General features: G+C 50.7%; 3 protein-coding genes across 3 annotated transcripts; 2 read left to right on the forward strand and 1 right to left on the reverse strand.

Annotated features, from left to right (window-relative positions):
- Window positions 1-961: 961 nt before the first annotated feature.
- On the forward strand, window positions 962-4,326 carry TGME49_208780 (ubiquitin-conjugating enzyme subfamily protein). Its single transcript, XM_002369607.2, has 4 exons — window positions 962-1,263; window positions 1,462-1,909; window positions 2,466-2,669; window positions 2,933-4,326. The coding sequence occupies exons 2-4, from the start codon at window positions 1,586-1,588 to the stop codon at window positions 3,059-3,061; spliced, it is 657 nt and encodes a 218-aa protein (XP_002369648.1). The 5' UTR covers window positions 962-1,263; window positions 1,462-1,585; the 3' UTR covers window positions 3,062-4,326.
- Window positions 4,327-4,471: 145 nt separating this feature from the next.
- Window positions 4,472-9,242, reverse strand: TGME49_208790 (MC family transporter, putative). Its single transcript, XM_002369608.2, has 7 exons — window positions 8,458-9,242; window positions 7,906-8,238; window positions 7,272-7,475; window positions 6,814-6,873; window positions 5,899-6,137; window positions 5,342-5,449; window positions 4,472-4,992 (listed from the first exon to the last, which is right to left on the reverse strand). Exons 2-7 carry the CDS (start codon window positions 8,165-8,167, stop codon window positions 4,933-4,935), a joined length of 933 nt encoding a protein of 310 aa, XP_002369649.1. The 5' UTR covers window positions 8,168-8,238; window positions 8,458-9,242; the 3' UTR covers window positions 4,472-4,932.
- A 163-nt stretch (window positions 9,243-9,405) lies between these two features.
- On the forward strand, window positions 9,406-14,101 carry MED18 (mediator complex subunit MED18). The gene is made up of 8 exons (XM_018779432.1): window positions 9,406-10,383; window positions 10,638-10,873; window positions 11,271-11,409; window positions 11,699-11,786; window positions 12,073-12,204; window positions 12,546-12,639; window positions 13,181-13,338; window positions 13,642-14,101. Exons 2-8 carry the CDS (start codon window positions 10,664-10,666, stop codon window positions 13,727-13,729), a joined length of 909 nt encoding a protein of 302 aa, XP_018638473.1. The 5' UTR covers window positions 9,406-10,383; window positions 10,638-10,663; the 3' UTR covers window positions 13,730-14,101.
- The last annotated feature ends 42 nt before the right edge of the window (window positions 14,102-14,143 follow it).

A 14,143-nucleotide genomic window follows, 5' to 3' on the forward strand; every position in this document is an offset into this window, starting at 1 on the left:
TGACTGCTAGACCTCTTGATAGTTTTGGAAGCTAGCAGTCACCGCACCGGACTAGGCAGAGCAAGTTATTAGTTCTTACATAGCAATCGTGAGAACCGTACCTGCACCCATTGCTGGACTTCTGCAGGGCAGCGCGACAGTACGAATCGATTGGAAGTAACCCATCACAGAATGCCCGAAATATTCGGAGATACACATTATGGTTCCCTCACGCCCATGGAGAGACTTTTTTTGCTAAGTTTACAGTGCAGCATCTGACACATTCTTCGAGCAGCTGACTGAGGCTGGTGCTCTCTGACTTCCATTTTCAACCTTCGAAGAGACATGGAATCGTGTGACTTCCACCCAGCCACTTCCCGCTATTTAACCTTAGCTTAACAGAGCATGCCTATACTGGATCTAGCTGCCGCTTCATCATCTGATCTGTATTTGCACATCCCTATTGCACACATTTAAAGACACCTCCGTGTAAAGCTCGGCAGATCTTTCTGCACACCCGTCAGCTTTGACCATCCATCTCTGACACACATTTATAAAAGTGGAGTACGATCCGTGTTTTAAAGCATGCAAACACCTGTGTACACAAAAGAAGAGCGAAAATCGAATGCTGGTGTCACACGTGCAGGTATTGTCCGGGGCCGTCTCAAGAGAAAAGTATACAACACTTTTCCGTCACAAGCGTTGTTGTGGAAGCCTTTCCCTGGTCGTTTTCGATACTCAGGTTTGCTGTTTCTTGTGGTACCCATGATCGTCTCGTCTCTTTACAGTTACCACTCTCTTTAAAAGCCAAATTGTTGGCGGGGTTGTCTCTCTTGCAGTTGCCGTACATTCTGCCTGGAGTTGTGCGAGTTGTCCTCTTTCACTACGACCGATTCCCTCCTCTGGAAGTTTGGTTCTGTTGTCTCTCAAGCACGCTTCAGCTTTCTACACTGGCATTCTCCCTCGCAAATACCCGGCTACAGCTGAAATAACGAATTCTGCACCGTTTCTGACTGTATTCCTCAATTCGACGTAGACTTTAACAAAATGTGAGACAACGTACGGCGACTACCAAGCGGTAGCACTCGTTGTGGCGCCTCGGGTGAACGCTTTTCTAGGTTGCGTTGTGCATGCGCTGCGATGCTGTCGCTGACGACTGTCTCTCAAGTTTCTTCACGTCTACACGTTTTTCCCCGTATAAAAAAATTTTCTGCAGGATCGTCCAAGACCAACACGCAGTTAAAACCCGTCTCCCTCCTGTTTCTCCCCTTCTTCTTGCCCCACGTGCGTTTCACCGGCACACAGGAAAGCTGTCTCGCTGCTACCCGCATTCAGGCACGTTATCCGCGCCGCCGTCCACTCTCGTTTCTTTTCTTTTTGCTTTTTCCATTCAGACTGCATCTTTCTCTGGCTGGAAGTTTGCGCGATTCCTTTTCTCGTCTCTGTCCGTGCGCTTCTGTGTGCGTTGACTGTTTACTGCAGCGTCTGTGCGCAAAGGGCGTCGTCGCACGCGGCAGGATCTGGGGCTAGGCCAGCGAGTTTTACCGTTTTTCCTCTCTCTCCTGGTTTCCCGTTTTTTCTGCCGGATTCGCCTCTCAGTCTAACCATGACGACACCCAGCACGTCAGCGTCCTCGCCTACCCCGGCAACAGGCGCCTCGAGCAGCCAGTCCGGCTCTCAGTCAGACAAACCAGCCTCTTCATCCCCAACTTCCGGCAATTCTCCTCCCACTTCTTGCTCCACATCAAGCGCGACTCCGCCTCCGAGTCTTTCAGCCACGTCGACGATCGCGAGGAAACGTTTGGCTCAAGAACGCGCCGCCTGGCGACGGGACCACCCTCCCGGGTTTTCAGCCAAGTACGCGCCGATGGCAGATGGTCAAGGCGGCCAAGATATCATGAAGTGGCAGTGCAAAATCCCAGGGAAGAAGGTGAGACGAAGAGCAGAAGAAATATGCAGAGGATTCTCTTCCTGCCCCTGTTATCTCTCCGTAAAAGAACCACAGCATCTGTAGCTGTACAGCGGTACCACTACATGTTCGTTCAATTCTCTCACTACCCATGAACGAAGGTACACTTGCAATCGAGCAAACTGTAGAACACCTTGTGGATACACCGTACACGAGACAAACTAGGCTGTGGATGACTGCACAACCCAAGGAATGTGACACACTTGTAGCGCACCAGGTCTGCCAGGAAGGGAAACGGGCTGTTGCCACGGAGACGAGGGGCTCCGTTTCCCGTGTTTCGTTACAGGAGAAGCCGCAGGCGGGGGCCCCTCCGTTTTTCTTTCTGTGTGAGAGGAAACAGCAACCGTGTTGTGCATCTCCATTGCAGTGTGAAATTAAAAAGTATGCCGGTCCATGTGCCGATTTCAATCTGTCGTTCTCGTCCTGCTGCGTGCTTGCGTTGCGTCCTGCCTTCGCTGCGTCTCAACTTTCTTCGCTTCCCATAAAACAACGTGTCTCTGTGCTCGGACACCTCCAGGGGAGCATCTGGGAAGGGGGAGAGTACAAGTTGACCATGGATTTCAGTGAGGAGTACCCCAGCAAACCGCCGAAGTGCAAGTTCAACCCCGTGCTCTTCCACCCGAACGTTTACCCCTCGGGCACTGTCTGTCTTTCTATTTTGAGTGAAGACGAAGACTGGAAGCCTTCTATCACAATCAAACAGATTCTGCTTGGAATTCAAGTAAGCAAGCGTCGAGACTGGAGATAACCAGCCACCACGCTCCTGGTCCAGTGACCGTAGAAGCAAGTGAATCAGGTGGCGACTTAATCTGACCCGTTCAAGTTTCTGTATAAGCGTTATTTTAGGAGAGCAGAGGGGTTGCTGTGATATCCAGTGTCTTTAGGTTGATGTGCACATGTTGGTTTCTTCTTGTTTCTTGGGCTTTTGTTCGCACCATTCCGTGGCGATGCTTCTGTGTCCCTCCTGCCGCCCTGTTTGCTTAGGATCTCCTAGACAACCCAAATCCGAATTCCCCGGCCCAGGCAGAGCCGTACATGCTGTTCTGTCAAAATCGCGAGGAGTACATCCGGCGGGTCAAACAACAGGCCCTCAGCATGCGCCCCAGAGACTGACGGAAAAGAAAGCCCGAATGGGGTGGGAATACGGGAACCCGCTCATCAGTCGGGACCCATGCACTCAGATGTCAAACAGTGGGGTCTGTTCGATACTCCACATTGAGGGAGCAGAACGACAGTAGGAGAGTGGTAGAGCAGAGAAAAAGAGATTTTTGCCTCTGAAAGGTAGAGGGACAACAGACAGGGAGGATGCAGTATCAGCCGAAGCCTACGACTAGCCAGCTCGGGCAAGGAAATGCTTTGCCGGTGTCTCGGAGAAAGGTGAATAGCATATTTTGAGAGAGAGACCGAGGAAGAGAAGATAACGATAAAAAGCGAGTGGGGCCGCGCTTTGAAGCAAAGTGGGAAATCATAGGGTTGCTATTTGCTGTCAACCGTGAAAACTTCACAAAACTTGGTTTGTGTCGACTGCGGAGGTGGATTTGTGTCCCCGGCCAGTCTGCCGTGGCTTGATTCGTGTCCAGAAAGAGCCGTTCGCACAAGCGCACATCATTATGTGATACGTTTATTTTCTTGTAGTAAAGCTTCACTTCACTCGAATACATATATTAATGTACCTTGTTTTTACCATTGATGTATACCTACCTGCGCATCAAGGCAGCCGCTTGCTGATGTACGTTCCCGTCTGCCCATTCACGTTCTCCCCACGTATGGCGGTGTCAACGACTTTCGCGTTGTGTATGTCTCTCTTGATGCTTGTCTCTTCGATTGCTGGTTTCTGCATGGCATTTCATGATTGTTCTTCCGACTCACAAACAGCTGTCTCGTAGTATCATCAAGACAAGACACTGGATCGACGGGACCGCTGGAGTGCCCCGCTGCGCGACGGCGGTGCTTCGTTTAGCGAAGTGCGGGTTTCAGGCACAAGGAAACCACGGAACGAGTGTCTGTGGTAGAACAGCTAAACGGATTCCGCATTGCTCAGTTGCTGTCAGGATAAAGAGTATCTTCTGTGCGAAATATACGCATCAGAGCATGTGCGAAACGCCCTGAGATGTTGTGGACACTGTAAGCTCCGCAAGAGCCGGCGCTATTTTTTCTACCGTTGCTCTGTTTCGGGACTCTCTGCTCTTTCTGTGGTCTCTCCCCTCTCGCTGATGCCTGCCCCCTAGTACAGCCACGCATGCATCCAGTTCTGTGCACACAGCAACCCAGTTTTCCTCGTAATAACTCATCGCACGCGGAACTCGACCCCATCTTTCGATGCGAAAGAGAAATAACAGAACAGAGACTGTTGCATCTGGCTTTTACTGGTTGCTAAGACACACTAAGCCACTTCATCTCCCTTTCCCTTTGTCTACATGCTTGTGCTTCCATCTCTATACGCATGCGCATATATATATATATATATATATATATATATATATATATATATATGACACATATATTAGTCAGGTGGCAAGCGAACTGGAAGGAGAGGGAGTGAGCAGAGAACGGGAAGAATGCCGAACGGGACAAAGTTGAGGTTTAGAGCAACCGTCAGGTGATCCCAGAAAAAAGCAAGAAAACGAATGAGAGAGACGATAGAAACAGAAAAACATGCAACCAAGATACCCCAGCTCCACCTCGTGTTCCATCGAGATTTCAGTTCTTCGGCGAACTGCGCCACAGTCAGAAGCGGGGCGGGAAAGATCCTCCCAAAAACGTCATGGCTGCTTTGGGGCAACATATGCCACCGAGCTTAGACTCATAAAATGTGTCTACACGGGCAACCACCCATCTGCATATATATATATATATATATATGAACAAGACACGGTATACAGTGTAAACAAATATGGTGGCTGCAAGCGTCTCGCTGGATCGGGCATGCCTGCCTTGAAGTGGACGAACAGTCCGTGGCTTTTGGCGTCGTTTCTCAGCAACTTCTAGTTCTTCTTGTTGAGCTGATCCTGGATGGCCTTCCAACCAACCGAAAACACCATTCCCTGAGGACACAGGCAAACGCCGGATGTTTTAGAAGAGAAAAAAAGCAACGTACAGATAGATGTAGAGCCTCGCACAAATACATCCTACATGGACAAAGACATGTGGCTACAAGCATACCCCTATGCACAACAGCACGTCACAAAGCTTTAACCCGTATAAGATGACCAAGCTGTAAGATAAACGAGCGGTATATGGCTGTAGGCATTTCTCTTCATCCATACGTGTATCCAGCATCAGGTATACACATGCAAAATAGGAACTTTATAAACATACAGACGCATGTGTGCACATTTGTGTACATAAGAACAGCTACCTTGCGTTCTCTGTGCTGAAAACGCCAGATTTTACCTGCAATCCGTTGGTGAGAATTCGCGTCCCTAGACCGCGGAAGAAGAGACCGGTGAATCCATCCTTGCTTAGAACTTCACGCAGAGTTTGCAGGTAGGTCAGGGGAACCTGCAACCGAAATACAAAACGTCAGTCAAGGAGTCCACGTGCACATACGCATCCATGCGCGTTGCTAATGTATGCGCATTCATTTCTTTCAGGAATCTCGTGTGTCGGTCTCAGGTAACTGTGCAGGCAGCACATTCAACATGCTGTATGTGAAGGGGAACATATGCATCTCGTCCACCTACAACGCCACACACTCCCAAGCATGAACTTACAGATACAGATAAAAACTGGGAGAGAGACTAGCGCGTGCATCGACATGTACGTCTACGTAGACGCGCACATGCATCTGAAGACGTACATCAAATATATACATACCTGAAGTTTCACAATGACGCATACGTTTGCTTTTCACAGAGGAAATGTCGACCGACACGGTATACCTGTGTTTCGGAGACACCGCCCTCTTCCTTGCCAGTCTGTCGGTCCAGCACATTTGTAAAGGGCCTTACCACAGAGGTTTGCTTCGTCGTCTTTACCACTCTGATACTGTTTGAACATGTATCACTGACGACGCTGCTCGCAAAGCCGATGAGTGCGTAGCGAACATGCTTGCCATACGCGAACTCGAATTGGGGGACCGTCTCCGACAGGTAGTTGTGGGTGAAGAACCAGGGGTAATGCCCCACCCATGTCGCACCCATGGCCGCCAGGGACCCGTGGTACAACTTCGAGACGCCGTGTGTACGCACTGCACAAGGGAAGAATCCAGTGGCAGCTTCATGAAAACGACAGTGCTGGAGAAAAAGCTTCCTCAGGAGTTTCTCCACGATCAGCTAACTGGTGGAAATGGACACCAGCAGTAGAGACACAAAAAGCGGGACGAGGAAGTCGAGAGGAACGCCGTACGCTTTGGCTACTTTTCTAGCACCAATCCAACCACAGTTGTATCCACTTGAGGAATAAAACATGCGAAAGACGCATCTCGATTTCAGAGTTTCTAGAATAGGTTCCAGGATGGACAGGAAAAACAAATGATAGCCTGCGAGAGCATCAGCCGTTGCTTCAAAGAAGGGGCTGTTGCTACAGCACAGGCCCTTTGTGCTTCTTCCAAACACAAGTGGCCGTGACCGAAGTCCGACAGTCGCCGGGTGAGAGCAAGCATTGGCTTGTCCTCGTAAATAAATCGATTCCCACGATTTCACACCTGGCTGTTACATGAGAGACATCTTCTACGTGAGCGTGTGGATACAAATAGATATATACATACAGCGCCATAAATGTACATATGCATTGCGTTGATTACGGCCTACCTATCAATCGGCCTATTCATTGTCTATATACAAGACGTGCTGGTATGGGAGTGCCTATAATTATACACCTCTGTGTCCGCAGACAGGTGGACTCCGCTTCCCTGTCACTCTTACCTTTGTTGATGAGAACCTTGAGGCCACCTCCGCCCTCAACTTGTTTCGTTGTTTTCCACGCTGCATGCGAGCACAAGGACGCAAGAGAGGAAAAGAAGGAGAACGGATGCGTGAAAAAGAGAGAAGCAGAGGGGGAGCGAAAGACAAGCTGTGACAGAACGCAGAGATCGGAGGAAAGGAGAAGCGAGGATGAGAACAAGTAAAGTAGCAGAAGAAAGGCGGAGGCAACAGAAGAGGCATATAGAACGACAGAAGGCGACACAGGGATTCATAACGAGGTCGACCTTCCTCCGATTGTGGAGATACGCTCAGAAAGAAACTCCTCCAAACCAATGCCTTCACCTTGCAGTTGACGCTTCAGTCAACATCCTCCCCTCGGACTATGTCATACCACTGCAATGCCGCGAAGCAACGAGAGGACGGAAATGCGGACCGTTTATCTGTCGGTTCAGACTCACCGTCAATGGGCATGAGGAAAAACCGCCACCCTGCTGCTCCACAAGAAGCGAGCGCTGTTTTGATGCCAATCGGCAAGTCTTGAGTGCGTGGATTCGCGTCGAGCGCAGCGAGAACACCGACATTTGCCGCAGTGTCTCCAAAGCGGCTGAGAGGGGACTGCATCAGCGCGGGAAGGAGCCCACAGTAGAAACGCCTCACGCCCCCTGCAAGCACGGACGAGGATCCCCTGATAAAAACAATGATCCATTCTCCGCTTTCACAAGAGGCATCAAACGTTGTCAAAGCAGCACTACCAGCGGAGTGCAACCGCGTCATAGAGAAACGGCACCTGTCCCTATTCAAGTTCTTTCCCACCTGTATCAGGAAATGCATCCTTGCACGCCACCTTCTTCAATACATTGACCCATCTGCGCCTACATCTCCAGATGTGCTTCACCGTAGAAGGTAAATGTATACATGTGCATTCATATTTATGTGTATATATATACATACATATTTGCGTATTTATTAGGACCGGTATTGTGCTTGGTAACATCAAACACAAGTATGCAGCTTTCCCTGCAAAAGTGCAGAGCAAAGGGTGAATGCGTATCATACACTTTGTCTTAGTAGATGGTTTGTCATCCTGCGTACCTTCACGATACAGCTTTTTGATCGATCCGAAAGTTGTTCCTCCGTAACGGTACTGGTAGTTCATTGTCGTTCGGAGCCACATGAAGGCGAGGACATTGACAACCTGCGCCGAGGCGCCAGCAATGCCTCCACGGAAAGCCTGGTCTTTGGAATACATGATGATTTCGAGAGGTGTTTTTGGTTCCGGATTCTTCTTGTTGGCTGTCGCGGGAACAGCAGCAGACGAGGACGGAGCCAACGACGTTGCAGCAGACGACGCCATGTTGCACGGTTCGTTGGAGAGGGAGGCGAAGAAGAGGGAGTAGGAGAGGAAAACGGAGGGAAAGGTTTCACCTGAAAGAATGTAAGATTTGCCTGGGAGGCAGACCGAACGATAGTAGAGAGGAAGGTCGGCAGGTCGGGGAGTGCGCGCAAGAGCCGCCAACAACGAAATGAGGGGTAACTGCGGAAACACACACTCCTCCTAATGAGACACAGACGACAAAAGAAAGTGAACGGAAGATGACGGAGCGAACGAACAAGAATATTTGCTGGTGCAAAGAATTGCCTTACTGTCTGAACTGGGGCAGACGGTTTCGCCCTCCACATCTATTTTCACTCGTTGCGTGCAAATGCTCAAAAGAGAGGGAGGGCACACGCGCCGGCAGAATCGAGAACGCCGTTCACTAGTGGGAAGAGTGGCAGAAGGATTTTTGGTGAAAGAGTGAACGCAAATTGCAGAATTGCTGTAAAGGCTGTCTTGCCATCTGTTGTCTGTCTGCCGTTGGAGGCCAACTGTCTCGCTTTGCGCAGAGCGAAGGGTGCTGACTAGCAAGCACGACGAGATACGAACACGGGCCTTCCTCCTCCACAGTAACACAAGGGGAGAAACGCGCTCGTTTCCAAAACAGGCAGACGGCGACAATGAGAAAGCTCACTTTTGCTGGTGTGCACAGAGGATGATTCGTTGACTATGAGAATATGCAAAACGGAACGGCTGCAGGTACGCATACAGCCAGCAAAAAGTGAGTGTGCGCCTTTCCGAGCTGCCACCCTCGGACGACTCCTGAAACATCGAGACACATTATAGACGGCACTTTGGCGGGGTATTTCCTGGCAAAGCTATCTCTTTCTCTTGTGCCGTGTCCCTTGTACATCTTTCTACTCCAGGGTTTGAGATATTCGCTCCAATATCACGGTGTATTTTCTAGCTAAAAGCGCAGAATATGGAGCGGAGCACACAGCTTTGAATTACAGCTATGACTTCCTGTTCTTCTGCACCGTCAGACGTTTTCAACTGTAAGGAGTTCCCTACGCAAATGAAGATGCACACGACAAATAAAGGCAATCCAGAAAGAGCCTCATTCCTACAGATAAAAATATGGCACTTCTTACGCGCTGCTGGTATGGCCGCCCAAACGCCTGCCCGACCTCACTTGTTCAGTTCCCGTGCAGCAACGCGCTGCTGCCCCTTCCCGCCGAACGCAGAGCCACGTTACGGCGGCTTTTTAGACAGGAATGCCGGCAACTAAAGACACTCTCCTCCGCAAAGGAAACACTTGCCTTTACAGCTGAGTTCTGTCACTGTCATCCAGACATTATCACAATGAGCGATCTTGTTGCATAAAGAGGACCCAGAACCGGTCTCAACTTGCGTTGTGCGTTGACGCAGGTCTCGCTCGACAGCAACGCCCATGGAGTTGTTCTTCCTCGCTCAGCACTTGCAAGTGGCACCGAGGGTGTTCAGCAGAGTCCAGTTGCCACAAGAGTTTCCTTTCGTAAAAAAGAATGCTTGGCCTTGGTGACTTATGCCTTCTGGGCACGATGCGTTTGCGAGGCGGCGAAATACAATGAACATCCGGCTCGTGAAAGGAGCTCGCGTCACTTGCTGGGGACGCTGCGCGCAGAGGCCCGACTCGGCATGATGTCGTAAGTGTACAGAGATCCTCTCCAGCAAATAATACGAGAGAAACTTAAGAATTCTCGCGATGAAGAGAACAGAGAGGAGATACACGTCGACAAGGTCGAAGCGGGCTGTAGAAACGTGCTGGTTCCTCGCAAGTTACCACACACAATGGTGTGCAGAGAGTCGCAAGGTTGAGCGTCTGCTGATTTCTCGAGCATTCCGCATGCAGAAATACAGAAGGAGACGTGCCGCCCAGAGGCGCGTCCATTCTGTATATTTGTCTCCCTTAGATGATGGCCGTTTAAGGCTACTTTTATGCAAGCGCCACTGTGTCAACCTCCGAAGGGGCCAGAAGACGTGAGAGGCGACCACGGCCACGGCAACAACTCCGAAGCGCTTCGGCGCCCACCCAGATATGTGGGAATTGGAGCGAGTAAAAGACAAGGAGGAAATATAGCGAACCCAAGGGATTGTCTCAGAGTGAAAATGGGTGAAAGGAACGGTTAATCGCTCTTGTTTTCTGCAACAATTTCGAGAGGGGAAACAGCGAGAACCGCGAACCCGAGCTGCAATGAGGAAACGGCCCTGTGAAGGTAAATTCCTGCGCTGAGGGCCGGGGCCCCTAGTTTCACTTTTTCAGTCCCATTCGCGTTTGCCTCCTGTCCTTCTGTCTCCGTTTTTTGCCGCTCGACTGCCGCGCCTCTCCATCAATTCGCGCAACCGAAGTGGTTGTGCCTGTCTTGGCTTCGGCTTGCCTCGTTTTTTTCCCTGGATTGTTCACTGTCGGCCTCCACTCTACGTCTGCTTGCTGGCGTCGTTGCTGGCTTGCCCTTTTATGCTTCTTCAGACTCTTAGTGCTCTTGTGGTAGCCCCATGGCTCTGGACGAAAGCTGTTATTCATATCGGGAGACACCGGCCTCGACCCCTTCAGCTTCTTCGCTGTTTGACTCATGGAATGAGGGAGCGGCATACGACGCTATGGCCGAGGCCTGCGTCTTGTTCCAGCAGAGGGAGAAGAAGAACGAAACGGGGGAAGGAGGATTGAAACGAGGAGAAGGAACCTACAATGAGTTTTCTTTGCAGGTACAGCTTCCGAGTATCTTCCCGTCAACCATCGGGTTCTGTGACGCTACATTGATTCCATAAGTTTGCATCTACACTCCCACACGAACAGCTCAGGGTGTGCGAGTCTTGAAAAACCACCTTTGGGGATGATGGTGGCAACATGTCGCCAGTTATCTCTTCGTCCGTGCGCTGAGGAGTCGATCCCTTTCCTATGTCCTGTCGGAAACGCAACAGTGCGACTTGATACGTATTTTCAGGTGCATTCGTATACACAACACATTTTGTATGTATGGAAGCGCTGTTACCGTTTTCATTGCTGAAACGGTCATCACTGTACATAGGGAGAAACAACACTGCTTCTTAGCATCGCGACTGAACGTTTTGTTGTGGCTGTGCTAATTTGCCTTCTTTTCAGTGCCTTCTGCAGGGAGAAGAAGGCGAGCTACAGCAAAAGCTCGATCTTCTCCACCGGAACGCAATCTGCTTCAGCGACTGCTGGGACGACTACGAGTGGACGGACATGATTTTCTTCCAGGATAATCGATCTGCCTCAAGTCAGTCTCTCGCCTGCGCATCTCTTCCTCTATTATCTCTCTCAGTCATGCTGGCGCATTTTGCAGGTCTTTGTGTATGTGTTCTAACTCTAAGCTTTTTTCGATGTTCCTGTCCGTCGCGGTTGGGTTTCGTCTCTCCTCATCGCTCTCTTGTTGTCCTCTCTCTCTCTGTGGCCTGTGGGTGTCTCGTCTCCGCCAAGATTGCATCCTCTCTCTGGCTTCGCCCATGCGCGTTCGTTTTCCCAGTCGCGTTTTACTTTGTGCGTCTGCTTCCTTTGTTTGCGCCCAGATGCTTTGGACATGAAAACAAGCTCGAGCTCCAGCAAGCAACTGTCCGTCAGGATGTACACTGCACCTGACACGATGAAAGGTCTATGGTGAGTAGCCGCCGCCTCAGTTTTCTGTTTGTTTCTGAGTAGAGTCAACTGGCCAAGAGCGACGATGTTTCCTCTTCCCTTTCGTGGAAGCAGAGCGTCGATCCGAGCGTCGGCTGTCGGAGTAGCTGGGTTGCAGTGAAGTCCTCTCTTGCGTCTCGCGCTTCGCCACGAGGTGCGTCGTTGTTGCGGTGCATTTGATTTCTCTTCGTTTCGGAACACTTCCGTTGAGACCTTTTTTGTTAACCAAATAAATCGTGTGTGCGTTCTTTGTGGAAAAACACTCCAGCGCAGTTCGTTCGAAGGAAGAAGGCACTCTTGTGAAGAAGGCGGCAAGCCGGCGAAAGTGCAACATGGTCCGCGTCACCGAGATCGTGTCGTCCTCAGGCATTCTCGACGTTCTGCGGTGTCTCGGCTTCAGGTGCGCACAATCACGTACATTCTCGTCCGTGTCACAGGCTAGCAGGCGACATCCGCGAACTGAGATTTATTCACAGACTGCTTCCGGCGCGCATGCGTCTGCACAGCCTCTGTTTGGAACACTGTCGCACTTCGCGCACTCAAAGACATACACACAGAGACAGCGGTGTAGTGCATGCACACACAAACTCCGCGTCTTCCCAGAAATGCACCGGCATACGCATGCAACATGCGTGGCTTTTCTACACACAAACTCACATGTCTACAAGGGAGACTAACGCACCTAATCACATGCGCGCAGTCTGTTTATCCGCGGATGAGTTTCCCCTTTCTGCGTTTCAGGCAGATCACTCAAGTGTTTGTGAAGGCTCGAGTGTATCTTAGTAAAGTGGGGACGCCGAACAGCGCCATACTTCTCGTTCAGCGTCATTATTCGGTGAGCGTTAAAAATGGATGATGCATTTCCGAGACACAGGTCGGAACTTGCAAGCCCGGCACCCTGCCGCTGGGTCGTGGAACTGACTAGGCGCTCTTTCGAGGACTCCAATCTCCGATCTCGAACACCGAGATCGGTGCTTTTTAGTTTCCTGTTCGGTCTTAGTCTTTACCTGGTAGTTTGAGAGTCGTGTGACGGGACTTCTTCTCACACTGTCTCACGAAAACCAATCAGTGTCCTGTTCTTGAGACTGGCTTTTCGCATTTTGGCCTGCTGCCGCACCATTCTTTCCCGGCGCCGTGCGCATTCCAGGCACTTCCTTTGAGACATCACGCGACGCTTGAGACGGGTCCTGCGCTTACTCGAACGTTGCTGTTTCCGTGTTGGTGTTCTGTGTATCATTCATTTCTCTTTTTAACGAGCGTTGGTGCTGCATCTGGGATTTCGATCACAGGAAACCTCTCAGTTTGCCCTGAATAAAAATCGAGCTAGCGCTGACGCTGTTCGTTATTTTATGGACACTGAACGGACTGTCTGTCAGGATCCCGAGTACAGCTCGCCTTTGTCGCTTCGCAAACGAGGTCGCGCAGAGCCTGTCGGCGGCTGGCTGATTGAAGCCAAAGCACGCTGTGAGGGAGACGGGCCAGTCGCAGCGACGACCGACTTTAATCTGTTCAACTACGCTGCAAATTTCGGCCCGTATGTCTTTAGCCTCTTGCTCAGAGTAACGAAGAAGGGCTGAAAGAGGCGAAACACGAGCCACAAGCAGACAGCTAAACGGAGGCGCGGTCTGTGAAGATGGGCGGCATGACGTGGCGAAGGCAGCACAGGAACGAGAAAACAAGGACGAATGCCGATTGGATGATGATCAGGACACTGGATTGCAGAAACGGCAGATAGAAAGGACGGCCGCCTGTTTGAGATAACGGGATGAAAGAGAAGGAAAGATAATCTAAAACATGTGTTTGTCACTCCGATCTCTCGTGAATGTGTGTTTTACAGGCTCCTGAATTTAAGGAGGGTCGAGGATAACGCCCTCGCTGAAGCTGAACGCGAACTTCTCCATTCTTCTCATCCCCGTCGGCTGTGATTTTTCTGCCGCAACAGTGAACAACTCCGAGACTTTGAACATGCCCTGGGTCTGGGTGTCATTTGACTATCTGCGAGTTGCGACACGGTTGAATGGCTCGTGTTGCGCACGGTCGGACAGATGGCACAGGGACGTGCTTTCTCATGTGTTCTCGTCATGTTTATCTTTTCAAGCAGGGACCTCTCAGCAATCCGACCGAAGTTCCTCCTCTGGGACTTTCTCACCTTCCCTGCGTGTCAGTACTTTGCTCTGTCTGTGTGTTTCGTCTCTAAACTTCTGCGAGGTAGGACACGAGTCGTCAGCTCAGCTAAGAGACTTGCTGTTCTCTCGGCAGCGGAGAGATATTCTTTTTTGCCTCTCGATAGACGGTAGTAGCCTACCTTCCACGCTCCTGCGGCGCAGCCAGGGCCTGGT

Source organism: Toxoplasma gondii, chromosome Ib (genome assembly GCF_000006565.2).
Source record: "Toxoplasma gondii ME49 chromosome Ib, whole genome shotgun sequence".
Taxonomy (NCBI): domain Eukaryota; phylum Apicomplexa; class Conoidasida; order Eucoccidiorida; family Sarcocystidae; genus Toxoplasma; species Toxoplasma gondii.

What these genes read in the sequence shown, in the direction of transcription:
- TGME49_208780 (XM_002369607.2), top strand. Translation starts at nt 1,586, where the DNA reads ATGACGACACCCAGCACGTCAGCGTCCTCGCCTACCCCGGCAACAGGC. An exon ending in GCAAAATCCCAGGGAAGAAG is followed by an intron (nt 1,910 to 2,465) that starts GTGAGACGAAGA and finishes GGACACCTCCAG; the next exon opens with GGGAGCATCTGGGAAGGGGG. An exon ending in AGATTCTGCTTGGAATTCAA is followed by an intron (nt 2,670 to 2,932) that starts GTAAGCAAGCGT and finishes CTGTTTGCTTAG; the next exon opens with GATCTCCTAGACAACCCAAA.
- TGME49_208790 (XM_002369608.2), bottom strand. Translation starts at nt 8,167, where the DNA reads ATGGCGTCGTCTGCTGCAACGTCGTTGGCTCCGTCCTCGTCTGCTGCT. An exon ending in CAAAAAGCTGTATCGTGAAG is followed by an intron (nt 7,476 to 7,905) that starts GTACGCAGGATG and finishes CCGTGCTTGCAG; the next exon opens with GGGGCGTGAGGCGTTTCTAC. An exon ending in CGACGAAGCAAACCTCTGTG is followed by an intron (nt 5,450 to 5,898) that starts GTAAGGCCCTTT and finishes TTTCGGTTGCAG; the next exon opens with GTTCCCCTGACCTACCTGCA.
- MED18 (XM_018779432.1), top strand. Translation starts at nt 10,664, where the DNA reads ATGGCTCTGGACGAAAGCTGTTATTCATATCGGGAGACACCGGCCTCG. An exon ending in TCGTTCAGCGTCATTATTCG is followed by an intron (nt 12,640 to 13,180) that starts GTGAGCGTTAAA and finishes ACTGTCTGTCAG; the next exon opens with GATCCCGAGTACAGCTCGCC. An exon ending in TACGCTGCAAATTTCGGCCC is followed by an intron (nt 13,339 to 13,641) that starts GTATGTCTTTAG and finishes TGTGTTTTACAG; the next exon opens with GCTCCTGAATTTAAGGAGGG.